This window comes from Lethenteron reissneri, chromosome 17 (genome assembly GCF_015708825.2).
Source record: "Lethenteron reissneri isolate LAM-NWPU_2019-01 chromosome 17, ASM1570882v1, whole genome shotgun sequence".
Lineage (NCBI taxonomy): Eukaryota > Metazoa > Chordata > Hyperoartia > Petromyzontiformes > Petromyzontidae > Lethenteron > Lethenteron reissneri.
This window is the reverse complement of record NC_083795.1, coordinates 371319-398371: the sequence shown is the minus strand read 5'-3', so window position 1 is coordinate 398371 and position 27053 is coordinate 371319. Positions and strand designations below refer to the sequence as shown.

Sequence of the window (27053 nt, the reverse complement as noted above, 5' to 3'; positions counted from 1 at the left end):
GTTTGTGTCTGTGTAATTGCCAGGTTTGTGTCTGTGTAATTCCAGGTTTGTCTGTGTAATTGCCAGGTTTGTGTCTGTGTGTAATTCCAGGTTTGTGTCTGTGTGTAATTCCAGGTTTGTGTCTGTGTAATTCCAGGTTTGTGTCTGTGTGTAATTCCTGGGGGGGGGGGTGGAGGAGGAGGCATGCAAGCGAGAGAAATAAAAAAACTTCCGCGCTCAACCAGCAGAAATCACTCTGATTTGGACTAACTAAATTTTCTTGTGTGGTTAAAATAAAATTTTATATGGTTTTACAATCTCAAGTTAATACGTAACCACAGGATAAATAGAGAGCTCTGAATGGATTGTGCTGCCAACTTGTTCCAAACTGGTTTTTTTAAGTACTGTATTACTGTATTGTTTTGTGTTTTCAATTTAAACATGTCATCCTGTCCTCCTTAAACACGTCATCCTGGCTTCACCATTTCTCGTTATGTTTGCTGTATATTTATTTATCATGGGATTCTGCCCAAATTTTTTTTTTACTCTGCTACCGATTTAATTTTTTAAAGCTGATGTTTACACCAGTTTAACTTCAGTGATAATTTCTGTCCCGTGATAAATCTCAGACGTGACTGTGAGAAATGCTCTTATTCGTGTGCGCTGATAGCACTGTCATAAAACTTAGCCATGAAGTTGTTCACCATTGCTTGCAAGTCAACGTGCGATGCACCCTGGCAGCACATTGCGGTGATGTGGAGTGCGGCCTTTGAGAATGGCTCCGTTGTGATCCGCCACAGGTGCACGTGCGACCAGTGCAGTATTTCGCACATGCTCACCTGCGGGCTCATGGAGCCCACGCTGCCAGATAGCCTGCACCTCAACTCCCTGGCGCTGCCGAGCGGCACGGCAAGGGAGTACCTGTCGGAGATTCACGCCCCCAGCATCTCCTCCTCCAGCTCCGACTGCGACTCGGGGCCCAGCACTCCACCCCTCACGCGACAGCATCCCGACGCCAACTTCACAGAGCTGTACGAGCCATGCGCACAGCGCCCTCGCCGGTATCGCCTCCATGTGTTTGCTGCATGCCGCCTGGCGGTGGAGCGATCGTTGCAGAGGTTTGGGGTTCTAATTTCCGGTTACTTCTGCGGGCGCGTTGAGACGATCAACACGCGCCGACTGCTTCGCGGCGTTAAGGGGCCTCTGCCGTCACCCGAAACGAGGAGGCCACCGTGAGCCGGAGTCGCGGTCCAAATTAGGAAAATGACCCACAAATCACGCAATTACTCGATGTGGATTACCCAAAGCAACGTTGCCCCCTACTGCGATACACTGTCATCACCTCCACATGAAGTGTATTGAAAATCCGTCGGTTTTGGTTTTGCTATGAATGTCTTCTCGTTTGTCATAATTAGTTGTCTCTCACAGAAGCATTCTGTGTGGTCTGATATTATTTTAAGCATTTTGTATTTTACAGAGATATTTTATAATATTTTTTACATTATTCCTTGGATCTTGATTTGAAGCTTTCGTGACTGCAGGAATCCATACTCTGGTTCTTTCGGTAAAGTCACGTAGGTAGAAAAAATAATAATAGAACACGACGTTTCGGTCGCAACACAACCAACACAAGCGTCCGTCATGAGGTTGTGTTGCGCCTGAAACGTCGTGTTATATTATTACTTTTTCTATCTACGTGACTTTCCCGAAAGAACCAGAGAGCGTATGTATTCCTTAGATGTTTTGACAATATTGTCAGCAATAGACTTGCTTTGACCTTCATTGAGCAGTGCGTGTTTCTGGGTGCCGAATAAAGGCCCACACACGTGCTTTGGTTGTTAAGTCTGATGCTCATCCCACACTGCAGTGCCCGTGTACAGCAGGGCATTCTTTGCATCGCTTGTCACTTCCTGAGTGTGTGCGCGTTGTGCTCCGCGTCTGCAGAGATGAGGCCGAGGTGGCAGGGCTCCCTGACAGTCTGGCGGACGTCTACGCGCTGTGCAGCTACCCAGACTCGGGGGTGGAGCTGGGCACCGGCAGCCTCCACACCGTCGTCAACGGCGCCGGGGAGAACCTCGCTGCCAAAGACGAGGTGAGCCTTGGGAGCTGAACTCCATCTAAATACGCGCACCGGTAAATCGGTGCACGTCAGAGGAAGATGGAACCCAAACAAAATCACACACAAGGTGAATGGGTCAGTTGACAAGTGTTAAGCTTCGATCATAATTTTTTTAAATCACGACGGGGTCACGTGACGTCACTGCGGCGGTTGGGTATGTACGGTGCGAAAGAAGTTCGACACACACACATGCAACGTCGCTGCGGTGGCAACAGCAAAGCATTTTCCTGTGGTATGAAATTCTCTCTCTCCTCATTGACGAAAGCTTCAGACTCGTGTGGGACAGCCTGGGTTACGGCTGAGGTATTCGTCTCACAAGGCGAGACGTTGTTTGGGCTGCATTTCCCTTCACGTCGGTCACAACGCTGCTCCTGTTCACCCGGTCTGCTCCGCAGCGAGCGACGTGTGTTTGCACGTTGGCAGAGCTGACCTCCCATGCCCCAGCAGTAGCGTGGTTGCGCACCAGGCCCCCCACCCCACCCGCTTGCTACTGATCAGCCGCCCCGCAGCTCCATTCTGTATAAAGTCTAGATTTGTTACATTACATTTTTTTATATATATTTTTTTCTGCTGCTGTAACCCAATTCACCCTCAGTGGGCCTATATTTAGTCTCCTAGTTAAATAAATGAATTACTATCCTGCCCTCCCGAAGACGTGAAGCCGACCCAGCTGTGTGGCGGTGTGAACCGCCTCGCTGGCGATTGCGTGCCAGCGAGCGGCGGTGCGTCGCGTGTCCACACTACTGGGGCCAAGTGCTGAAGCTGTTCGGTGGGTGGGGGGGGTCTTTGTCTTGTTGCATACCCACTTCAACAACACTAGGTTTGCTCTACCCATAGCATACATTTGATTGTGCATGTGTGTGTGTGTATATATTTGTCTGTGTATGTCAGTGGTCTTTACGTGTGTGTATATAGGTGCTCACTAACAACACTTGCCCCAACAGTCTGTTAAGACTATTCGGGGTCTTTGTTGTATATATACGGAGAGCGGTACTTTAACGGTTAGCACACTGCTATGAACTGGACTCACAACCTTAAATGAGGACCTGGTGTGGTGTGCAAACACTGGGGAGACGAACGTGGCTGGCCGTGGCGTTGGTCAGCCAGCCCATTCTGCCTTGCCTGCCTTCATCGGTGCTTACAGCACTTGCCCCAACAGCCTGTTAAAGGGTATATGGGAGAACTTTGTATTTGTTTTTGTATATGTACATACACCACAGTGGTCGGTGCACTGCTACAATCCTCATAGGCTGAGGTCTATTTCCAATATGGATAACAATGGTGTGTGATGTAAATCTGTCCTGGGCCTCCACTGTGTCCACTCGGCTTTAAATCAACAACTACCTGCTGCCGGTGTGGCCCTCGCGTGGGGAATGCGGCAAAAGAGACGGGCGGCCAGGAGACGGTGCCGGCCACACCGCCGCCACTCAAGTCAGGGTGGCCACTCGTTTGGTGCAACTTACATGTTCATGCGTGTTCCTTTACTCCGCACTTACAGGGCGCAAAGCATAATTTACTTGATCGTTATATAAAATGCGTAATAAGAATAGAATGTTTAATTTCGGTGCTTGTTTTTCCGACCTGCGCTGCCCCTCGCCTGTGGTTGACGCAGCATTCTGAGAAGAGTAGCAGCTGCAGCAGCACCTCCGAGGAGGAGGAGGAGGACGAGGAGGAGGAGGAGGACGAAGACGAGGATGAGGGAGAGTTCTCGCCGGACGTCGCCGAGTACGGAGCCAGTCAGGTGTCGGCCCCGAGCGAGGGCCCGGGGGGGGGCCCGCTGCACGGCGCCAGCGGCGGGCTCCCCGTGGCCTTCGCGCAGCACAAGGACGGCCAGGAGCTCTTCACCGTCGGGTTTCCTGGTCGCGAGGTAACGGTCTTTATTTAGCAAACTCTGCCTCTCACAAACACCCGCTTGGGTATGTGTACCGTGAAGCCTGCCTCTTTCAGCTGTGCACTCCATTGGGATGATTAATTTGTACGTTGAATTTTATGATTCCGCTTGTTTACCCAAGGAAGCCACACCAAGTTTTCAGGAAAGAGATGTATGAGGGAGACCTGTTTGCTTATCTTTTTTATTACTTTCTCCACAACTCTGCAAAGAGGACTGTTTTGTGAAGTGTATTAAATAAGGAACTGAATTAAACATCTGCCACTGCATCACACAAAACTATGCACAAAATACATAAACATTGAAAAGGATTCCAATGGGTATGAACTGGAACATGAGAATTTGTAAACATTATTAATGTTGTGGCCACCCTCCGATTACATGTACTTCTAAGACCTTATTAAACAAAAACAAAACCACTGACACAATGCAGCACGGGCGACCAGACCGCAGCGGCTCACGAGCCAGGCCTATGTTCTCTGGGCGGCTGTTTCAAGTGCGGCACAATAGACACGCAGCTCATTTGGAACTCTTCAATATTTGCTTGAAACAGGAAAGAACTCTGGGAATGGCCCGGCGTGCTCTCCTCCGACAGCAGACCCATGAGCACTCCCGGCGTGCGCTCCTGCAGATTTATAAATTCAGGATTTCTCAAGGACAACAAACTAAACACAAAAATCAGTTCTAAAGAAATTAGTAGAGTTGTTTGGAGTGATATTTTTTCGTGATTTATGAGTTTTGCCACCTCGTAAAAGCACTGCTGCTGCTTGTAAGAATTGATGTAGGACTAACACACGTCTTGCAATAACCCACCACACGAATTAGACTCGCCGCCCAGACATTGCTGTTGCCAACGTGCACTAGCGCACACGCCGCCACCATCGTATAAAGCGATGGTTGAGTTGACGTTCGTTATTTGCCGCACACTTGGAACTAGCATGGCTAAGACGTTGCCATGTTGTAGGCCGCGTCGTTCGATGCCCGCTCGCCCGCGTCTCCGCTGACACGGCGGCGCGCTCGGCCACAGTGCAGTGGTCCCAAGGGTTTTGTTTAAGCACAATTCGCAGGATTGTTGTTTTGCAATTGCCTTCATCTACTATTCCCTTTGCCTCTACTTTTTCACATCTCTGTTCTCTAATGAGCTTCTTTATTTCAGAATTTGCAGTCGTCGAACATGAACCTTTGAAAATGCCACAAAATACACAGTGAAAATTTTAAGAGAGTTAGAAAGTGGTCGTTAATTTAAGCATCACGCAGTTGTATGAGGTTTTTTTTGGCTCTTAATCACTCTGCAAGCCCCCAGCAGTGGTCGTGGCAAGGTCAATTCAAAAAGTGCCTCTGCAGGCTGTAATTAGGCCTGCGCATAATCGTGTGGTAAATTTAACCCCATGAAGCTTGCCCGTCTTGCTGCCGCACTGCGCGCGGTGGATTGATTTTAAATGCGAGTGGCTTGGTCTAGTCCAGGCTGCCTGCTGACAGTCGCTGATGGAGTGGGCTATGTTGTGTGCACCTGTGCTTTGTGAACGGATGTGCAATACCAAGGTGGAATTTTACAAGAAGACTTTTTCGTGACACTGCATTGGCAGTGGTGCAAGGCACAAATAACAAACAACTCGACACAAACGTCACTCGCACCACGTGTTAGAAAATGCCCCTTAGCACATAATGAAGAATGTTCATTGCCCGAACGTCACCTGTTATGTATATATTATTCCTTTTAAGGCAGTATTATTGATGAATGTGTTGCGTTTTTGGTGCTTGTAATTGTTTAGGCATTGCAATATTTCACGAGTGTACAAACGGTACACTATAGGGCACGCGTAAATCTCATTAAATTATTTCGGTAACATTCGTTGAACCTGCTCCATCTGAAGTGAGTGGCATGTGAAAATTGACATCCTGTCCACACTTTGAAAATGTAGAACTATCCCTGAGAAAACAATGATGTTATCGTGCATGAAAACCACAGCCTTTATTCTTTCAACTGTCAAAACGCTGCTTTGTTTTTTATAACTCGTGCATCACAATACTGTAATCTGGTAGTTTCAACTTCTGAACATACAACTTGTTAGCATCCTGAAGTCTGGCGGTTGTTGTAGTTGTGTGACGTCGTGCGATTGTTGTTGTGTGTTTTTGCAGGCAGGGGAGGGAGTGCCTGCGAGCTGCGAGTGTCACTTCTGTAAACAAGTGGGGGGCTTGGCTCCTGCGTTGCCCCCAGGAGCCCTGCCAGGCGGCCAGCAGCTCCTCCTGGCTGACAAGTTACCGCATCACCCCACGCTGCAGCTGTACCCCCACATACACGGGCAGCTGCCCCTGCATCCCAGCCCCTCTCCCCTCGCCCACATCTCCCACCTCAACCCCTTCCTGCCGCACCCTGTGTACCCGGCACCGCCCGTGCCTCCTGCCTCAGCCCTTGCCGCCGTATACCCACCATCTCCAGCCAGCAGCTCCGCTCTCTATTCAGCAACCTCGGCCTCCAACAAGGTGGGCCCACGCGTTGCCCAGAGTGATCTGTGCCGCCTGTTGGTGTAACGCATGACAACTCCGGCTCGAGCAAACAACAGTCGTGCTGCAGGAGCTTTTCTTTCCTGATAGACTTATTGTTGCGTTATTCAAGTGGCTGATATCATCACCACGCGCGGGAATTTATAGTAGCGGCCAAATAATATAAACACATATTGAGTAAAATTGTGGAGGGAAACACGGAGAAAATCGCGACCATGGGAAAAGAACACGCGAACTCCATCTACAGGCATCGTCAGGGTCGATATATTTGGAGTTTGCATGTTCTTCCCGTTGTGCCTGGTTCATGATATAGTGATATTGTAGAGTATAGTGATATTGTAAAGCAGGAACTGGTTATGTTTTTGAATGGCTAAAATCACGAACTCGACAATTTAACAGCTGGAAAGCAAGAAGCCTTTAAACAATGCCGACGCTAATTGAGCGGTGTCGATGTTTCTCTCACAGTGCTTGCTCAACCTCAGCGCGCCGGCCTTCCCGCAGAGCTGCAAGCACCAGGGCTTGCGGCTGGGGCTGGAGGGGGCGGCCGTGGTGGAGCCGGCCGCCGGCGACACCACCGCCCCGTACCCCGTGGCCGCGAGCGGCGAGTGGAGCACAGAGCTGCTAGCGGCTCACAGGTACACGGGCAGCTGGGCCTCGGAGCTGCTCGCGGGGACGCTCGGAGTGCTGCCAGACACAGGTACTGCTGCTGCTCGCACACACTTTGTTGAGTCAATAGAATAATTGACACTTCCAGTAAAGTGTAAGCTTTGCTTGTACGTCTTTCCATCGCGTGTTGGATCTCATGCACGCGTTGTTGGAAAAGTAGTCTCTGGAGTTGGTTGCCGCCGAGACATGAGTGTAACTCTCGCGCAAGGGGTGGTGAGGACCCCTGGCTGGGTGACTGCGTGACAGGGACAGGGATTGCAATCGCAGTTTCCTTCACGCCAATCTGGTCGGGGTCTACTCAGCCCCTGGTGCCAATACAGTCAGCGTGGGGGCTGTGCTGTTTGGGAGACTGGTCCTCGTCATAATAATGTGGAATTTCTACCACTGGCGGGAGATCACCAAATAGTTCCTCGGATCATGGGCACGCTGACTGGAGTGGCTAACGGGGGCCGGCTTGTGTTTGCAGGGCATGCTGCGACCGACTGCAAAGCGCCCAGTGAGAAGAATAACAACCCCTTTACACACGGCACACAACCGTCACACGCACAAGGCCAGCAGCAGCAGCAGCAGCAGCACCTCGACCTGGCATCCTACTCGAGCAATGCTCACCATACCATTCTCCCAGCCAAACCAGCCCCCCTGCAGCAGCCCAATGGACATCCCCATAAAGGTAAGGGCAGCTTTAAATGCATCTCCCATTGCCGCAGCAAAATTTAATAACAAAGTATCTGGATAGTAAAAATGGACGAAAATGCTTTTCCATCTGTGACTTAACTTTTCATCTTGAGTTAGTTCATCATTCTTGCTGTCAATGCTTTTACAAGAACTTATAGTGTGACAGCAGAAACATATTCTTCTTTTTCAGGCTCTGTCAGAAGCAGCCCTGTTGGTATCTCCAGCTCATCCCCTTTCCAGCAAGGCCCTCCGTCAAGTAACCCCCCAGCGACGCACTCGGGTCACCCGCAGATCACCCCCACGCCCTGCGCAGCGAAAGCGGCACCGTGCTCGAAGCCACCGTCTCCCGTGGCGCCAGCGGGCCAGTCCAAGTCTCTCTCGGCCTCTCCCTTCGCCAAGCCGCCCCCTCCCTCCAGCGGCTTTCCCAAGTCCGTCTCGCCTGCACCCTTCCCCAAGACGGCAGCTTCGCCGGCGTTCCCCAAGCAGGCGCCCGCGGCCCCCGGCTTTGTGAGCCATCACCTGGGGGGGGCGTGCCCTTCGGGGAAGGCCCCCGGGGGGCACGTGGAGGCGCTGCACAGCGTCGCCAACGCGTGCAGGTCAGTGGCCAGACCCTTGCGGATGCGCCTTCTCTCTCACCACGGCCGCCTTCCCTCACCACGGCCACCTTGTCACTCACCACGACCGCCTACCTACAGTGCATAATCACGCCTTTGACCAATGGCACGTGTAAGTGAAACCGCCATGAGCGCAAGCTATCTATGAACTGTCTGTACGTTTGTCTATCAACTCAATTATACTAGCCGTTCAGAAGGCCTGAATCCAAAAGTTATAGAAAGTGGACCCCCCAAAATGTGGGGGTAAAAGTTGATCGCGCAAGTTTAAAATTGTCGACCCTCCCCCCAAAAAAAAGTTCCACTCCCCGACCCCCTCAAAAAAAAGAAAAGTATTTTGAAGGCATATATGCCAACACACCGTACAAACAATAGAGTCGGTAGTATCTGTACACATTGGGGGGGGGGGGACGAAGAGGACATCAGTGGGGAGGCGATGGGCGAGGCATGAATTGTTGAGAGGCCCTACACAGAAGTTAGAATAAGCCGGCCGCCGAAATTTTTGTTTCTTAAAAATTTTAATCGTACAGCAGTTTGCACTGCTTGGTTAAAATGTTGGCAACATATTCCTCATAATATACTCAACTTTAAAAGCTTCAATACGTTTAATAGCACATAACGGAAGCATTCTAAAACTTAGACAAAGTTCCAAGAAGCTAGCTGAGTCACGTGACACCGCATCCCCGGACACATGGACACGGGGACGCATGCTTCGTCTGCCGTGTCTGCGGCGCGTGTTTCAGCGAGGGAAACTGCGTTGGCTGCTCGGATGGGAACACGTACGGCACCGAGGAGTCCCAGGATGAAGACAGCTGCTCCGATGAAAGCTCCAGCACCTCTACCTCCACTTCCCAGCGGGACGGGAAGTACTGCGACTGCTGCTACTGCGAGTTCTTTGGCCACGGAGGGGTGAGGACACTCGAGTAGACGACACGTCAAATTGCCCTCTCTGCACGTCTTGAGTTGCAACTTTCATGTTTAAATAAACATCGTTTGTCGTTCATTTTCCCGGCAGAGGCAGGGGACAGGTTCCCCCGTGAGCATGAATTCGTCCAAGTTAGCAAATTAGATCTGAACTGCCACATTGCCACGGATGGATCTTGCTTTGCCAGTGCAATACAATAGCACGCAATTGTTTCTAAGTTGTGCCTTTATAAAAAAAAAATGCTTATTTTCATATCAAGAGAGTGAAGAGATGTCTTCAGCTTCCTAAAAACACATACCGCTGTCGGCACGATGAGCACCATTTCTGTCTGTGAGCATCTCACGTTGAACCCCTTTCGCCGTTTGCAGCCCCCGGTCGCCCCGACCAGCAAGAACTACGCGGAGATGCGGGAGAAGCTTCGCCTGCGCCTCACCAAGCGCAAGGAAGACCCGCCCCGCCGGGAGCCCCCCCCGCCCCCCAAGAAGGAGGCCGACACGCGCAAGGTGGAGGAGCTGCTGAGCTTCATCAACAGCAGCGAGCCCAAGCCCGGGAACACGGCGCGTGCTGCTAAGCGCGCCCGCCACAAGCAGCGCAAGGCAGGCCCGCCCCCTCCCCTACCGCTCGCTTTCACAGCCACCCACGTGCTGTTCCTGTCGTCTGGGAATACATTCCGATAATACCCGTGTGCCAAAGGAAATGAGCTGCCAGACAGTGGTGATCGTCGGCCATGATCTGTCCACCGCTGGATGAAGGCCCCCTCCGTAGGCCGTCGCCATCTCTTGCGGCCTTGCGATGCGTCGATCCATCCAGCTCATGAATGCCGTTTATATCGCACGAGTCTGTACTGAGCGCGTCATATGTTGCCTTGTGCGTGTCTTGTAGATGGAAGAACGAGCCAAGCAAGAGACGGAGCTGAAGGAGCGTGGGGATCAGGAGCAGCTGCAGCAGGAGGCTGTGGTGGAGGAGGATGCCCAGCAGACAAGAAGCACACTCGAGCGCACAGAGAGCAAGCTCGGCGCGGGACAGCCGGAGCCCGCCAGGCTCCCCGGCACGAGCAGGCCTCCCTCACACTTCAGCACGGAGAGGCCCGCCAGGCCGCCCGGCGTTCAAGCGGACTCGCTGCTTCAGAACTGCACCCTGGCTAGCACGGTTAGCAACATGCACACAGCTCAGGCTACGAAATTTACTCATTCGGCGGCCACCGGTGACTTGTCCGAGTCCAAAGATGCGCGGTCAACTACAGCAATTAGAAAGGCAGACCCATCGCTGGCCCCTAGCTATGAGAAGAATAGCAGCGGCGCGTCGGTGATAAAGACTTCAGATACGGAGCCTCAGACTTTTTTAGAATCCGTGAAAAGATGCACGTTCGCGCACGAAGAGAGAGCACGTGGTACTCACGATCAAAAACCTGCGGAGTTGGGAAAGCGGCAGCACAAGCAGAATGCAGTGGAGTCCAAACAAGAAACCGTAAACAAACATAGTCTGGCATCTGACCACAGAAGACTTCAAAGGGAAATGAACTGCACAAAGATATCCGATTCTACATTGGTAGGAGAACCATCTTGTACGTTACAGAAGCACGACGTTCACCATCGGGAGCAGCAGGTTTCTCCGCCTGCAGTGCCTGATCATCCCAAAGTCAAAAGGTCTGAATTGCCTCCACTAAGAGGCAAGCCGACTGCTGACACGCCGCAGCCGAAGGGAAGAGCAGTTGAATGCCCCGTCGCGAAGAGCGCGTGTCAGCACGCGAGCTACTCCATGCCGGACGCTCTGCAGCCCAAGGGCAAGGCCTCGGAGCTCCATGCCAAATCAAAGGGGGCAGCGGAGGTGCAGCGCAGCAAGGGAACAACAGAGCCCCTAGTCTGTCAACAGAATGGCAAAGTGACTGGCTCCCCCCACGTGGCTGTGCAAAACAATGAGAAGTTTGCACTCGCTTCATTGCAGACCAATGAAAAACTTGAATCGACCGCGCGCAAAGCAAGTGGCACGTCGGAGAACGGATCGCAGAAGAGCGGCAGCGGCAACACGGCGGGCGTTGCGCAGGGACTGAATGGCAAGATGGAAAACGCACCCCTGCAGACTTATAACAAGATAGAGCAGCACGCTCCCTGCAAGGCGAGCGGCCAAGAAGGGCCGCGCGGGCCGCACTGCGAGCCCCAGACGCACGGGGCGGACGAGCAGCACTCGCCGGAGATGAATGGCAAAGCAGAGTCCCCTCAGCCCAAGAACAAGAGCAAGAAGAACAAGAAAAAGAAGTCTGAGAGGCTCAACCCTTCCATCGGTGAGCAGCGCCACATGGAATCTGCTTTCAAGCGTTTTTCACAGGCGCTCTGCTTCCACGTCTATACAATTGATGTTTCATTTAATGATGAAGGTGCTCAATTTAATGATTTGTGAATTGATGTTTTGGCCAGGCCACGTTAATTATTTCACCGCATTTGTGCTGGTAATATCCTCTTTAGATGTAAGGTTGTCTTCAATCACAGATATAAACAATAATTGTAACTGCCTTATCAGCGTAATGAGGCAGTGTCTGTGTCGTGGCACGGGGACGCACGTCTTTGGCGATGTCTATGAACGGGTTCATCTCATTCGACAAGTTGACACTAGCACCCTCGTGTACCTCCGTAGGACCTCAAGCGTAGATCCCCTCTGTGTAATTGCTGCATCTCGCACTGCTTGGTGTGTGGCATGACATGCATGTCAAGGTGATTCGTTGCGTGTAACAAGTGAGATCCTGTTCCTTCATTACTGCTCGACTCGGAAATTTCCTCCGCCAAAATACCTTATCCCAAGTTCTTATAAGCTTGCTAAATTCAACAAGTGCGTTAACTTTTCTTTTTCACACCTTCCATGGTGGTGTTCGTTGCGGGTCACTTGGCATTTTGGGCCTGTGCTCCACAAGTATGGGTTAAAAAGACGAACGTTAAATTGGTTGAACGTTCAGATGTCGTCGCGATTATGTGGATGTGTGCGTGGTTTCCCATGCCACGATGCCCCACGCGACGCTGCGCGCCACCCATGAAGTGCGTGGCGCCCGTGGGGGAGGGGGCTCCCCCGGAGCAGGGGGCGCTGATTGGGGTGGCCGTGTGGCAGCCTCTTGGTGCAGTCGCCGATGTGGAAGTGGCCGCGTTCCCCGGCGAGAGCTCCCACCTGCTTCCCGTCAAGTCGCCGCCACCGCGGAGGGCGAGGGGGTTTTGACCCTGGCGCAGGAATAACCCTGGCTGGTGGCATTGGCACTTGGCAGTTTTGTGCGACCGTTCATGGGGGGGGGGGGGGGGAGGACCCCCTGCAGCTTACGTGGTCCTCTTGGGGGATCCGTGGACCTCAGGGTGAGGTCCCCTGTTTTAGATTATGATTCTTATTTGTAGCCCCATCCCTCAACTTCACTTGCGTTAGAATCGGAATCCTTATATTGGAGGAATCCGATGTACGGTAGGAGCGGGTCAGCAGGTTACAACAATAAAGTTAACGTGTGAATCTTTTTTAGAAATTACCCTGTTAACTGTGTTTATATTTTTCAGATGATGTGTTTCTTCCAAAAGACATTGATTTGAATAATGGAGATCTGGACGAAACCGAGCGCGAGGTGGAGCGATTTAAAAGGTAACGTTCTAAGTAAAGATGGAATCATTGATTATGCTCAGACTGGAGTCCATTTACATGTGTTCTTGTGAGTTAATAAATGGCTGTCACAACGGGAAAGTCATGTAACAGTGCATTGATTAAAATCGGTACTTATGCAAGATGTTAAGTTATAGGCAAATGTTACCGTTGGGTCAATGGGACGTGGTGGACAGTTAAATGTCGATTGACTAATGCTGTATCTCACCGCGTGACACTTAGTGCCGTGTTTCCAAATCAGCTTTCTGGATCTCGTCCATGAATATGGGATATGGACCATCTAACTTTGCACTTCCTCAAGTAGAAATTTGAAGGGAGTGTATCTGCAGTTGACTCTCAAAGCAATTGAATGGCTAACTGACTTCACACTAAATATCTAAGTTGCTCTTCATTGGACATAAATATCATTACTTACTGTTTGCTTGTTTTCGTATGGAGGCAGAGCTGACGCGTTTTTTTAATATAAAACTCTGCTGCAGGTTCTGCATGGATTCTGCTCGACAAAACCGCCAGAAGCTCACTGTCAACTGGTCGAACTTCAACTTGAAGAAGTCTGGGTTTGCTGCTCACTGAACAGGGAGGGGTGGACGAGCAGGAGAGATGGTGGTGGCGCAGGCTTGGGCAGGGCCGCCCCACCCAGCCCAGCCGCCCACTGGCTGTGGACCAGCCAGCACTCCCTGCGCGCGTGGGTCATTAAATGTCTCCGGGGTTGCGGTGCGTTGCAGATCTGCGTTATGATTTGACTTGAGCTCTGCCAGCTGCTGTAAAAAAAAAACATACTGTAAGTTGTGCTGTTCTTGAAACTGCTTTAACTCTATGCACAGCTGGCCTCTATGCAGTGCAGGGTAGGAGGTGTTTTAGGTCAGTGCTTTTTCAGGGAGCCAGAGGGAGGAGGGTGTTGCCTTCTGGGAGGGTGTGTCCTACATCATTCGCTGGAAGCTGTAACGTTGCTAGGATGCAGACAATAAACGCCTTGCTCGTTACTCCGTATTTGATAGCTTATTGCTTGAGCACCTTCTTTCTTTGAAACGATGCCTGAAAGTGTGAATCGTACTAACTCAATGTTTCTATTCGCTGCTTTGTTAGGGCTGCTTTTACTTGAGTGAAGTTGAAGGGTCCTCATGGGGGCGCTCTCCTAGCCTGCCTGTGGCCTTGGACGTGTGTGTAAGCCGTGTGTAAATCATTTGAGCTGTCGTAGTGTTATAACATTTAGTAGGTTGCAGCATACAAAATACTAAACCTTAAAAAGATCCATATAGTATGTTATTGGATACTTTTTTTAAAGATATTGTACAAATTATTGTAATGTCTTTCGTTTTTGAAAGGAAATACAGTATAGTTATAATGAGTGACGCGTTTTGTTTTTGTCATCTGGAGTGATTCCTTAATTGGTAACTCGTAATCGTCACAAACGAAGTCGAGATATCCCCCCACCCACCATTCGACGTGCGGGCAGCGGCGCGTTGAGGGGCGAGTTGGTTCACGAGACGTCTGGAGGATGGTGATGCGCTCTGCACCGGGTGGAGATGCCTCCGTGGACGGTGGCCATCCATCCAGCCAAAGCATGACTCCACATACAGGGCGGCAATCCGACTCGGGGCCGCGATGGGGCCCGGCGATAGCGCCTGGCGATAGCACGTTCACTGCTCATCGCAGAGGCTCACAGTTTGAATCCAGCAGCCGTATTTACCGTGACCAACCAAATATAATCTCTTGATGCTCCAGTCCCATACAACCAGGTCTCAGCTCAAGAACTTAAACAAGTGTGCGTGGTTCAGAACAGGATGTGTCGATCACAAGCCCAAGTCGCATCTCGCACCAGCTCAATATTGTTTCGAAATGGACATCTTCAAACGAGATTGCTAGAAAGTTCAGGATAGCTTGGATGCGATTCCACATTCGTCACGATTTGCTGTCGCTGCTCATGGTGAGCTTGCATCCGTTTCTCTCGGCTTTACATTCATTTCCACTCTTGCTCCTCAATTTTCAAATTTAAATAAATCGGCCCATGGGCTGAGGGCACGTGAAAATTCAACAATTCTGTTCTGCCACACTTGAAATTTTATAAGATGAAAACTTGACCTCCCCACATTCCCTTATCTGCAAATGGGGCTTCTGCAAACCATTGGTCGGGATTTATTGAATAAGCCTTGATGCATCTTTATTTGGGCACAATGACGCTGACAGTCCCAGCCTGAGATCCCAGTTATAAAAGGGTGGGAAAATGCCAATAAAAATATGAAAATTTAAGGAAAACGGCATCAAAAGTCAAATACTATATTAGCAATAAAATATCCCGATTTCATACTCGACTGTTTTCTAAAGCCATGCTAAATTTGGTTTGTCAGACTCCAGGATGAGATCATTAATGCATCGCGTGTATTAATAGCCGGAGTACGATATTTGTCACTCATAGCCAGGTTACACTAGAGGTCGGGGCCTGGTGCAGGGGAAGGTCACGTTAACGTCATCTCAGTGAAACTCGACACGGCGCGTACAGACGGACATTGGTGTGAGCACCTGGGGACTGTCCTCGTCTGGTTTGTGCGTCCGTCAGTAATTCTAATTCCGAGCCCTTTAGTGCTACTGCTAGATGATATCCTCCCCGCACGGCGTCAGTCACGAGCGTAGCCTGACTATACTTCACCACGCTGGTCCACGCGGGCTGGTGAAGGGGAAACTGGGACTGGTTCGGACATCGCTCGTCACCGACGAAGGCCCGTGGCTGGGAATCGAACTTGGGCTCGCAGAGCACCCATCCCCCGCTCTGCCCCGCGTGTCCTGCCATCGGCAATGTAACTCTGGAGTGAACGTGTTGATGGTGGTGTGGTACCAAACCTGGATCAGGGCTATTACGCACATCCCTTTGGACATGTCACTCGTCTGTCCCAGCCTGCAGAATGAACATGGCTTGACTCTTTATTATTTAAACGTACATTCCATCCATGCACAGTGCAGTGTGAACTGCTGTTGCATGGTCGCACATCGCAAGGAATCCTGTGGACTCTGTTGCCGACGCTCGAATTGGTTTTCCAAGCAGTCCCTACTCAAAGACATCGCCGAATATTTATTTGGTCTTGGAGGCAGTGATCACACACATGCATTGTCAAACTATACTGAGATAACACAGGCCTAGACTTTTCCGTGTAATGCTTTTATTGAATAAAAACACCAACTCCCGTCACGACATGTCCACCGTCGCTAGTCGTCCTCATCTTCTGATCCATGAATCTGCAACAGACACCATTTGGAAATAATTTTAAACAGATTCCCGTTGCGTCCGTTTGGGTCGCTAAAACAACCAGCAGCATCGCAATCACCATCAGCGAGCATCGCATTTGTGTAAATCCTGAGAAACACACAGGCTCTGGCCTTGGTGCACTGCCGTCAACAGATATCCCACTACGAGCTGGGTCTCAGTGGGTACAAGCACTGCTGAGGTCAGCAAAGGTCACGACCCAATGGGAAGAACGATCCCCGCGTGGTCCTCCTGCTCACTCGCTGAAACAAAAGCGTTGAGGAATATTGCTGATGTGCAATGTCCAGCGATGGATCTGAATGTCAAGAGCACTGTAAAATCCCTCCAGTGGTGCGGCCACCGAGTGGTCCTCGCGGGGAGAAAGACCACGCTTGGCCGTGACACGCGGCCCCATCCACTCCTCTCGGGGGGGAAATGTGGACGTGTAAGAACACACGGGCCGGTGTGCGTGCCCCTTGTTGCAAAGGGTTCCTTTGAAACGTACCCAATTTCAAAAGTTGCTCTCAATGTGTCATTTCAAAGTTGCTTCGGCTCAAGTCTCACGAGAGCACCCACGCGTGGTGGTGGTGGTAGTGGTGGTGGTGTGGGTCGCAGGGCGAGCGAAGCGCGGTTACCGCATCGGCCAGCGCAGGCCAGGCCAGGGCCATAGGCAGCGCGTCGTCTCCCGAGGGAGCCGTCTCCAGGTTCCAGTGCGAGATGGCCGAGAAGGCCGAGAAGGCTTGCAGCGCCGTGGCCCTGCGATCCTGCGAGACAAGAAGCGCCATCGTTGGCACGAACCCCCCCCCCCCCCGCAAGGTGGCACCACGGCACCAAATCTTGGTGCAGCCAAGCCAATCCCCCTTGGAACACGAACCGTGTAATTATTCTACTTCACAAGAGCTGTTTTTGGGTTGTATCGCGAAAATGTGTCGTTAAACCCGCCATGGCCAATTAATAAGGTCTGTCACGTCAACAGAACATGCCAAGTCGTCACTCGTACAGCACACCGCTTGTGTGTTGGAGGGCAAATCCACAACATTTACGCGATCTAACCGAAAAACCCTGCCTGTATTGTGGATATTGGCCGCGAAAGCCGACGCGTTCAACTGTCACCGCATCCTGCCTGCTCCAACAACAACAACAACAAAGCATCTGCCTCGTACAGTTTCACTGTGCGGAGCCGAGATTCCTATCGACTGCAACCACGAGACGATAGCCACGGGAGTGGTGGTGGCGGTGGTGGTGGTGGTGGCGGTGGTGGTGGCGGTGTGGTGGTGGTGGCGGTGGTGGTGGTGGTGGCTGTGGTGGTGGTGGTGGCTGTGGTGGTGGTGGCGGTGTGGTGGTGGCGGTGTGGTGGTGGTGGCGGTGTGGTGGTGGTGGTGACCTCGTGGCGCAATGAGGTCCCCGCCGACTCCTCGCGCACCACCACGCCCGAGTAGCCCGGGGGCAGCGGCACGGCGCGGCCCTTCAGCTCCCGACCGCGGAACGACGTCGCGAGTTCTGCCGAGTAGAGCGGTGGCACAGCGACAGCAGCAGCAGCAGCAGCGACGTCTACACCGCACGTCCACGCCAGATGTGTACCCCCCCCCGTCTCCCCCCCCGCGTCTCCCCCCCCGTCCCCCCCCCGCGTCTCCCCCCCCCCGCGTCTCCCCCCCCCGCGTCTCCCCCCCCCGCCCCCCCCCGCGTCTCCCCGCGTCTCCCCCCCCCCGCGTCTCCCCCCCCCCGCGTCTCCCCCCCCCCCGTCTCCCCCCCCCCGCCCCCCCCCGCGTCTCCCCCCCCCGCCCCCCCCCGCGTCTCCCCCCCCCGCCCCCCCCGCGTCTCCCCCCCGCGTCTCCCCCCCGCGTCTCCCCCCCCCCGCGTCTCCCCCCCCGCGTCTCCCCCCCCCCGCGTCTCCCCCCCCCCGCGTCTCCCCCCCCCCGCGTCTCCCCCCCCCCGCGTCTCCCCCCCCCCGCGTCTCCCCCCCCCCGCGTCTCCCCCCCCCCGCGTCTCCCCCCCCCCGCGTCTCCCCCCCCGTGTCTCCCCCCCCCCGCCCCCCCCCGTCTCCCCCCCCCGCCCCCCCCCCGCGTCCCCCCCCCCGCGTCTCCCCCCCCCGCCCCCCCCCCGCGTCTCCCCCCCCCGCCCCCCCCCCGCGTCTCCCCCCCCCCGTCTCCCCCCCCCCGTCTCCCCCCCCGCGTCTCCCCCCCCGCGTCTCCCCCCCCCGCGTCTCCCCCCGCGTCTCCCCCCCCCGCCCCCCCCCCGCGTCTCCCCCCCCCCGTCTCCCCCCCCCCCGTCTCCCCCCCCCGCGTCTCCCCCCCCCCGCGTCTCCCCCCGCGTCTCCCCCCGCGTCTCCCCCCCCCCGCGTCTCCCCCCCCCCCGCGTCTCCCCCCGCGTCTCCCCCCCCCCGCGTCTCCCCCCGCACGTGGAGGTGGCCGGGCCTCTCACCGCCGCCGTCTCCCGTGCGCACGGCCGGGCTGAAGAAGGCGGCGACGCGCGCGGGCCCCGTGCGGTGCACGCGGCACGGCAGGCGGTGCACGCGGCCCGGCGCGGGGTCGCTCTGCGCCTCGCGCCGCGCCTGCGCCAGCGAGGCGCGGCCCAGCGCCACGGACATGGCCCCGACTCCCGCAGCGCTCGAGGGGCCTCGCTGCGCGTCACGTGCCCGCGCGTCACGTGCTCGCGCTCCTCGGCTCGCTATTGGCCAACGACGCCAAGCCAGGGGCGGAGCGGGAGTTCGTAGCCAATCACAGACGAGCTCTCCCGCATTGTTCTCGGGAGCGTCGGTGCCAGCTCAGAGGGTTTCACTTCATCATTACGCGGCGTGGACAACAGCTTTTTTTACAACTTGCTACGGCGTGATATTTGTTGACATCTTAGATGTATATATGTATGTTCAGAAGCGACACTCGTTGAAGATGTATCAATCAAAATATCAATGGCGTTCACGCCACGCGGAGCTCACGCGGCAGCCCCTCCCCACTCGGTGCCAACCGCCAATCAACGTTGGCAGCGCGCGCGTGCGTCACGTGACTCGACCGACCTCCTCCCCGCACCCACGAGCCGGGCAACGTCATCGGCGTAGCCGACATGACGTCATGTGTGACGTCATGTCCCGTTACCAGGCCCCGCACGTGACGTCACCCGCAGGCCGCCAAGTCTCGCCTCTCCCGGAGTCTCTCCGCGCTCACGGTGAGGATGGCGCCGGAGGAGACGGGGACGCGATCCGCGCCGCTTTGCGCTCTCGCCGGGGAACTGGGCGCGAGTCGGGGCCGCGGGCGGGGGGCCCGGAGTGAGGAGCGCGGAGTGGCGCGAACCCCTGCGACCTGGGCCTTGGAGCCCGAGGTCCTGGGCCGCGCATCCTCGGCCTCGCCTTGACCGCGCTGCCGCGGAATGCGCGGGGCGCTCGGCCGAGAGATCGAGACTAGCGGGGGGGGGCGCGCGGCCGGCTCCATAGAACTCGTAGAGAGTGACATTCACGCCGAGTCTGGCTCCTCTCTGCCTCGCCGCCTCTGTGCCGACTTCCGCGCCTTCCGCGCAGCGCTGGGGTTCGTCTGCCCCGCGTCCCGCTGATCGTGCGGCCCCGTGGCGCTGTCGACGCGTTGTGCGTACGGCGTGAAGGCCTCGGTCTCTTACTGTACGGCACTCGCCTTCGCCGACTCTAAAGACCCCCGTGTAGCCTTCACAAACTGTAGGGGCAAGTGCTGTTAGCGAGTAGCAGCACCTACGAAGGCCGGCACGGCACGCGAGGGGGTGGGTGGCCAACACCACGCCCGGCCGCCTTTGACTTCCGAATGGCGATGTTTACACATTGTACCAGGTACTCGTTTGAGGCTGAGTCGGCCTAGGGGAGGCCCAGGACTGGTTCAGTTAACCGTCCTAATGCCGGGTTCGTAGCGCAGCGCGCTAACGAACGTTGGGCTACGTAGGGTGCGAAAGAAGCTCAACATACACAGCCACGACACTGCCTATCACCCGCTTACCAACTCACCCATCCACACAATCCACCTGTCAGCCTCTCAACCTCCTCACCTTTCACCATCCTCACAACCTCTTCACCATCCTCCCAACCTCTTCACCATCCTCCCAACCTCTTCACCATCCTCCAACCTCTTCACCATCCTCCCAACCTCTTCACCATCCTCCAACCTCTTCACCATCCTCCCAACCTCTTCACCATCCTCCCAACCTCTTCACCATCCTCCAACCTCTTCACCATCCTCCCAACCTCTTCACCATCCTCCCAACCTCTTCACCATCCTCCCAACCTCTTCACCATCCTCACAACCTCTTCACCATCCTCCAACCTCTTCACCATCCTCCCAACCTCTTCACCATCCTCCAACCTCTTCACCATCCTCCAACCTCTTCACCATCCTCCCAACCTCTTCACCATCCTCCAACCTCTTCACCATCCTCCAACCTCTTCACCATCCTCCCAACCTCTTCACCATCCTCCAACCTCTTCACCATCCTCCCAACCTCTTCACCATCCTCCCCAACCTCTTCACCATCCTCCCAACCTCTTCACCATCCTCCCAACCTCTTCACCATCCTCCCAACCTCTTCACCATCCTCCCAACCTCTTCACCATCCTCCCAACCTCTTCACCATCCTCCCAACCTCTTCACCATCCTCCCAACCTCTTCACCATCCTCCCAACCTCTTCACCATCCTCCCAACCTCTTCACCATCCTCCCAACCTCTTCACCATCCTCCAACCTCTTCACCATCCTCCCAACCTCTTCACCATCCTCCCAACCTCTTCACCATCCTCCCAACCTCTTCACCATCCTCCAACCTCTTCACCATCCTCCCAACCTCTTCACCATCCTCCAACCTCTTCACCATCCTCCCAACCTCTTCACCATCCTCCCAACCTCTTCACCATCCTCCAACCTCTTCACCATCCTCCCAACCTCTTCACCATCCTCCAACCTCTTCACCATCCTCCCAACCTCTTCACCATCCTCCAACCTCTTCACCATCCTCCCAACCTCTTCACCATCCTCCCAACCTTTTCACCATCCTCCAACCGCTTCACCATCCTCCCAACCTCTTCACCATCCTCCAACCTCTTCACCATCCTCCCAACCTCTTCACCATCCTCCCAACCTCTTCACCATCCTACAACCTCTTCACCATCCTCACATCCTCTTCACCATCCTCACAACCTCTTCACCATCCTCACAACCTCTTCACCATCCTCCAACCTCTTCACCATCCTCCCAACCTCTTCACCATCCTCCAACCTCTTCACCATCCTCCCAACCTCTTCACCATCCTCCCAACCTCTTCACCATCCTCCAACCTCTTCACCATCCTCACAACCTCTTCACCATCCTCACAACCTCTTCACCATCCTCTCAACCTCTTCACCATCCTCCAACCTCTTCACCATCCTCCCAACCTCTTCACCATCCTCCCAACCTCTTCACCATCCTCCCAACCTCTTCACCATCCTCCAACCTCTTCACCATCCTCACAACCTCTTCACCATCCTCACAACCTCTTCACCATCCTCACAACCTCTTCACCATCCTCCCAACCTCTTCACCGCAGAATCTATTTGCCGTCTCCCCCCACGTGTTGCTCGCCGTCTCTGTGTGGCGCTCATGCAGCGCCGGTCTCAAGGGAAGCGTTCGAGGAGTATGCAATGTTTTATTACAACTTGTGTTACAACTTGCATTATAACTTGTGTGTGTTATTTAGGTTTGTGTCTCTTCTATTTTGATGACGTGTGCCTTAATTTGGTGTTTTGAGCGTTGGGTTACAAATAAAAGTGACAAAACCGTGGTGTTTTTGTGGGACAAATGGACAACTGAGGAATGATGAATTGGTTATGGATGCTGGCTCGTGTGTTTATTCAGGATGCTCATTTTGTAGGTAATGCAATTTCATTTTCTATATATGTTGGCATTCTCGATTATTTATAACTGGCCAAGCTTTTAACAAAGTTAGTCAAGTCTTTAAACATCTTTCATTCACGTTTTGAATTGTATTTATGTACTCTAACGCTATAAGTTAATGTTTTAATAGGTTTTAAACCTTTTAATGTATGTAATTAGGCGTTTGGGATATCTCATTCAATTGAATATTAATTATTGTTGTTACATCATATTGAAAGGCTAATTTAGTAATTATAAGGTAATAAACCTGCGTGTGGGACATTTAATAGAATCAGGAGTTGCGTGTTGGTAATTTAACATCTTTATCGTTATCGTGCGGTTGCAGTGGTGTTGCCGTCTGTATTGCATGCACGAGGTCACGCTAACACACACGGTTTGCCCCGTATTATTGTACAGGGAAATTTAGTTTTCAGGTCCATACGGCATACAGCCGTTTCAATACGGGCATTTTTTTGGTCTATTTGTGTTTCTCCCTTGTGATGGGACTTTGTAGGATGACCGTTGAGATTTCTAAGGGCACGGGGTGACCAATAATGTCTGAATTGGTCTGTGATAAGGTAGGCAACTGATAAGGGGTGGACAGGTATGAATAAGCAGCCTTGAGCAACCCTTTTGTGTGTGCTGTAGAGTTTTCACTATGAAGCGAGCTGAGAGAAACCGCCATAAGGATGAGCAGCGTGCTCTGTGTGCAGATGGCCGAGGACCTGCCGACTCAGTTGAGCAACTACAAGGTGCAGCTTCAGCAGGTGGAGGCAGCACTCACTGCCGACCCCAACAATCAGGACCTGCTCAAGCTCAAGAAGGATCTGCAGGTAACATTGCACGCTGCCTTCTACAGTGGAGGTCACGGGAGGAAAAACCCTGCGCTCGTGACAATAAACACTGTCATGGAGCATAGCGACAAGACGTCTCTACACAAGCTTCCAGCACCCTCGTTTGATTTGTGCTGCTTTTTATCAGTGGAATGATTACGACAGCCCACACCACAATTTCACTGCAAATCCCCATTGGAAGTCTAAATCCATCTTCGTATGGAATGAACTCGCTACATTCTCCATTTTTTAGCACTAAAGACAACTAAAACCCGCCACTCTAAGGTGGATTTTTTAAAATTTCACTTTGGCGTTTACATGGGGGACCTTTGTTTCCCCTCCGAGAAGCCCTCCCTAGAGGTTCACGGATGTTACGGCGGCCTTTTGAAAGTTTCTCTCTCAACACTTCCCCTTTGTGACGTGCACTTTTGAAGCATCGCTTGACAGAGTTTACACTTGCAATTGTGCCGAACGTCTCGGACTTGCGGCGAGGCACAGCTTGTGTTGCGTGATTCTTGGTGCGGGACCTCAAGGCCCCTGCCGTGTTCCCCCGCGCCGCAGGAGGTGATCGACCTCACGCAGGACCTGCTGACGACACAGACGAGTGAGAGCTCCGCCAGCGCTGCCGAGCGCGAGCCGGGCCGCAGCCAGGCGCCATCCTGGGCCGTGGGAGACCACTGCCTTGCCACGTGGAACGAGGACGGACAGTACGTGCACGCGCCACCGTGCCACTCACCCCCGTGCTATTCACCTCCGTGCCACATATCTTTGTAACATTCGCTGCCATGATGCTGGATGTGAGTTGTGGTGAAAGTGAGCATGAGATCACCGGTCGAGACATTGATCTGAACGACGCTGCCCGTCGCGTGCGCTGCGTCAAGGTGGTACGAGGCGGAGATCGAGGAGGTGAATGTGGATGGCGGCACGGTGGCCGTGACGTTTGCGGGCTACGGCAACACGGAGGTGGTGCCCATGCACTCGCTGAAACCGGTGGAGCAGGAGCGCCAGCTGAGCCACGAGCTCGACACGGGAAATAAGCCCAAGTCAAAGTAAGGGCTCTGCCACCCTCTCACCGTTATTACCCTGGTGGCTTGGCACCCGATGCCAGTCTTGGATCAAAGGCAGCGAACCTCCGAGTTGACGAAAAGGTTGATAACTCCGGAAGATGCGTCTGTGAGGCCGTGACCCGTGGTTGTCAAGTGACCTTGTGTTGAACGACTGCATTTGCTTCTTTGTCTTTACTGTCATCAGTTCTTAGTGGTTTAGAATATTGTTGGATATTTTACAGACTTTTATCATATTTTTGCTTTGTCTTATGATCCTTAGGAAGTAATTCCAAATATAAATTTTAAACTCATCGGCTAAGTTATGTTGTAAATAACTTATAGATGTATGCACGTGTTGTTAGACATTAGAATATGGCTTGTTGGAAAGACTGAAAATGTTGCCAAAACGATATAGTCAAACATGGCGTACCTTTGTGTTGTACATTGCCCACTTAGTGACTCATTCATGGCTCCGTTATCATTTCGGTCGCATCAGGGAGGTTCTGTAGGAATGATAGGATCAAACAAACTTTCCAACTGAGAGAGCTTGGCTTACTAACGTCCGTGTGCATCTCTTGATATTTACTCTCACTTGGCTTTGGTAATTTAAAGTGACGCTTTTCCTTCTCGCTACCAAAAACATGCTCACCACGTGCTGCTTGCTGAATGTGCTGCTGCAAGAGCGGACTGGTTGGGTGCTGAGTGCTGTGCTGGCTCTGTGTGCTGTGTCCGCTGCAGAAAGGAGCTGCTGGCTCAACAGAGAGAGTACAAGAAGAAGAAAGCCCTCAAAAAAGCGCAAAGGATGAAGGACATGGAGACAGAGAGGGAATCGCAGAAGAGCAAATGGCAAGACTTCAACAACAAAGCCTACTGCAAAACAAAGAAAGGCCACGTGAGTGCTGTTATCACAAGCACTCTTTAACTGGAATCATAATTCACATTTTCTTCATTCATTAGTTGACAGTTATTTACCTGCTAGATTTGAAGGGGTTATTTTGATCGTGATCGCGTTTGTACTGTTATCTGCATGTAGCAGTGCAGTGGGGAAACATCTTAATTTACAGAAGTGGCCACGGTGGAAAGAGGCGCACGCCTTACCCCACATTGCCACAATTAAGAGTGAACGAAAACGCCCTTTCATTTAGACGTCACTACGTGCTCGCGTGCTACTCGCTGCCAGACTCTTCCCTTTGTCAACTTTACCATTCACCTTCTCGGCCAAATGTATTTTTGTATGAACAGGGAAGCGATGAGGGAAATTCATTCGTTTTTGTTTCAGGATTTGGCACACATCGCCTGAGTTTTGTTTCGTTTTCTATTTCAAATAAAATAAAATTATATATTAATATAAAACAGGAAAGATAAAATAGAGCACACTTGATACCCGATTGTGAGAACAAAAGTTGAATGGGCAGTCTTGAGTAGTGAATGAGATCATTCATCATTGATTTTTGGATGAGGCCACTTAATATACCAACCGACATCCAAACAAATTCAATTGTTGCGCACAGATGTTTAACGTGCCAGTTATTATTGTTTCAGCTCACCGGTATGATGAACAATTCTCACAATTTAATTTAGCAGATAAGACGTTTCACTTGCAACTGCATGAAGCATCCTCAGGCCCTGAAACCCAGCCAGATCATGCAATGGCTGAACCCAGCCATCGGTTATGAATAGTGATTGACACGCTTGTGCTCCATGTGCTCGGCCCCGTGCTGCCCTTGCGGTGGTTGCAGGTGAAGAAGAGCATATTCGCTTCCCCGGAGAGCGTGAACGGCCGTGTGGGTGTGGGCACCTGTGGAATCGCCGACAAGCCCATGACGCAGTTCCAGGACGCGGCCAAGTACAACGTGCGGCATTACATGCCCCAGTGAGCCGCCGCCGCCGAGCTCCCTGCTGTCATAGCGGTAGCGGCAGCAGCGGCGGCAGCGGCGGTGGCAGCAGTGGCGGCAGCGCCCCCCCCCCCCATGGCTTGTGCTCGCTCTTTCGGGCAGAGCGCTCCACAAAGAACTGTCCAGCAGGGTGGGGCACTGTTTTTTTTTATAAACATCTACGTTATTGTATGTAACTGTAAAAAGCCCGGGGGATGTGTTGAGTGTTGGATGCGGTGGCCTACTATAATCGTTATTGATGTAATTTTTTTCAGTGTTGTGGAATCCCAAACTGAAGCTCTAACACCTTCGGTACCAATTTCTAACGAAGGTGGCAGCTATTTGTTACACTGCTTGTTCGTGTAATGTCACAACCGGTTCTGATAACATTGATGCGTGGCTCTGGGGCGATCACTCCGCATTTAAGCCACTTGCTGTGTGAAACGTACAAGCAGCAGAATTTCTGTAATATATCCATTTTATACATTGTTCACTCTTAAACAGTACAACCTCAAATTGTCATGCTTATTATAGGCATTATTTTCTTTATTGTAGAAACATTATTTTTTGTTAGTATTAATAGATCCTAAGCGTTTTTTTTTGACAGTGTTCTTTGCAAAACATTGTCGCATGGTTGTTAAAACACCGGTAACGGAGGAAGCACGGTGTTCATCATGTCTGCTGCACAAGGAGCCACCTGCCTCCAGTCCAATTGACAAACTCGAGAATTAATTTTTATGCCTCAGCCTCGAAGGAACATCATGTGGTGGAAGACAGCTGTCATGGTTGGGGTAATAAACATTGCCAGGATGTCCGTCGTGAAGTCTACTTATGAATTGTTGATTTTTGGCTGCCTTCGAACTGGATAGGTGGCACGGTGTCAGCGCTACCATGCAGCGCACGGCTGGATTTACAGCTCTTTCATGTGTGCAGTTTTTACAATCTCCAAAGTCAAAGGCGCATGCGTGCTGCCTCCAGACATTGACTGTTTGTTAAATACTTATATTTAATTCATACATTGTGAGAATTGTCATGAAGCCACCCGTTACCGTTGATTAAAAAAAGTGGTCCATGTTCTTACGTGGATTGATCCTATCAACGTGTGTCACTGGTGTCTCTGATGTTCTCTGAATTCGCAGTCATCTTGATGTCATCATACCGATAGGAACTAAATGGAGGTTGGGAAACGAGGATTGTGTCTGTGGCAGCCTT

At 52.6% G+C, this 27053-nt stretch overlaps 3 protein-coding genes across 4 annotated transcripts in view; 2 read left to right on the top strand and 1 right to left on the bottom strand.

The window, feature by feature from the left end:
* The window catches only part of FAM193A (family with sequence similarity 193 member A), a 49352-nt gene extending 35012 nt beyond the window's left edge, over positions 1 to 14340 (top strand). Inside the window, exons 10-21 of the mRNA XM_061552711.1 lie at positions 780 to 1010; positions 1924 to 2071; positions 3711 to 3965; positions 6126 to 6470; positions 6957 to 7188; positions 7624 to 7827; positions 8023 to 8428; positions 9187 to 9352; positions 9737 to 9964; positions 10251 to 11649; positions 12893 to 12974; positions 13472 to 14340. Of these exons, the coding sequence (XP_061408695.1) occupies positions 780 to 1010; positions 1924 to 2071; positions 3711 to 3965; positions 6126 to 6470; positions 6957 to 7188; positions 7624 to 7827; positions 8023 to 8428; positions 9187 to 9352; positions 9737 to 9964; positions 10251 to 11649; positions 12893 to 12974; positions 13472 to 13565 (3790 nt within the window). The 3' untranslated portion in view covers positions 13566 to 14340. The remainder of the gene's footprint in view (positions 1 to 779; positions 1011 to 1923; positions 2072 to 3710; positions 3966 to 6125; positions 6471 to 6956; positions 7189 to 7623; positions 7828 to 8022; positions 8429 to 9186; positions 9353 to 9736; positions 9965 to 10250; positions 11650 to 12892; positions 12975 to 13471) is intronic.
* Positions 14341 to 16130: 1790 nt separating this feature from the next.
* Positions 16131 to 19163, bottom strand: RNASEH2C (ribonuclease H2 subunit C). The gene is made up of 4 exons (XM_061552777.1): positions 18652 to 19163; positions 17615 to 17730; positions 16866 to 16994; positions 16131 to 16223 (listed from the first exon to the last, which is right to left on the bottom strand). Exons 1-4 carry the CDS (start codon positions 18815 to 18817, stop codon positions 16194 to 16196), a joined length of 441 nt encoding a protein of 146 aa, XP_061408761.1. The 5' UTR covers positions 18818 to 19163; the 3' UTR covers positions 16131 to 16193.
* Positions 19164 to 19257: 94 nt separating this feature from the next.
* SMNDC1 (survival motor neuron domain containing 1) lies at positions 19258 to 26936 on the top strand. 2 transcript variants are annotated; one of them, XM_061552771.1, is made up of 6 exons: positions 19258 to 19392; positions 22802 to 22921; positions 23483 to 23628; positions 23803 to 23970; positions 24706 to 24859; positions 25707 to 26936. In XM_061552771.1, exons 2-6 carry the CDS (start codon positions 22802 to 22804, stop codon positions 25842 to 25844), a joined length of 726 nt encoding a protein of 241 aa, XP_061408755.1. In that variant the 5' UTR covers positions 19258 to 19392; the 3' UTR covers positions 25845 to 26936. The 2 variants fall into 2 exon arrangements, with proteins under 2 accessions (XP_061408755.1, XP_061408757.1); XM_061552773.1 differs by having other exon boundaries at positions 19340 to 19392; positions 22786 to 22921.
* Positions 26937 to 27053: the final 117 nt, after the last annotated feature.

Bases quoted from the DNA above. Each gene is read 5' to 3' on its own strand.
- RNASEH2C (XM_061552777.1), bottom strand. From the start codon at position 18,817: ATGTCCGTGGCGCTGGGCCGCGCCTCGCTGGCGCAGGCGCGGCGCGAG. The intron at 17,731-18,651 runs GTGAGAGGCCCG...TCTACTCGGCAG, and splicing joins GCGCACGGGAGACGGCGGCG to AACTCGCGACGTCGTTCCGC. The intron at 16,995-17,614 runs GTCACCACCACC...CTTGTCTCGCAG, and splicing joins GGACCTCATTGCGCCACGAG to GATCGCAGGGCCACGGCGCT.
- SMNDC1 (XM_061552771.1), top strand. From the start codon at position 22,802: ATGGCCGAGGACCTGCCGACTCAGTTGAGCAACTACAAGGTGCAGCTT. The intron at 23,629-23,802 runs GTACGTGCACGC...CGCTGCGTCAAG, and splicing joins ACGTGGAACGAGGACGGACA to GTGGTACGAGGCGGAGATCG. The intron at 23,971-24,705 runs GTAAGGGCTCTG...TGTCCGCTGCAG, and splicing joins GGAAATAAGCCCAAGTCAAA to AAAGGAGCTGCTGGCTCAAC.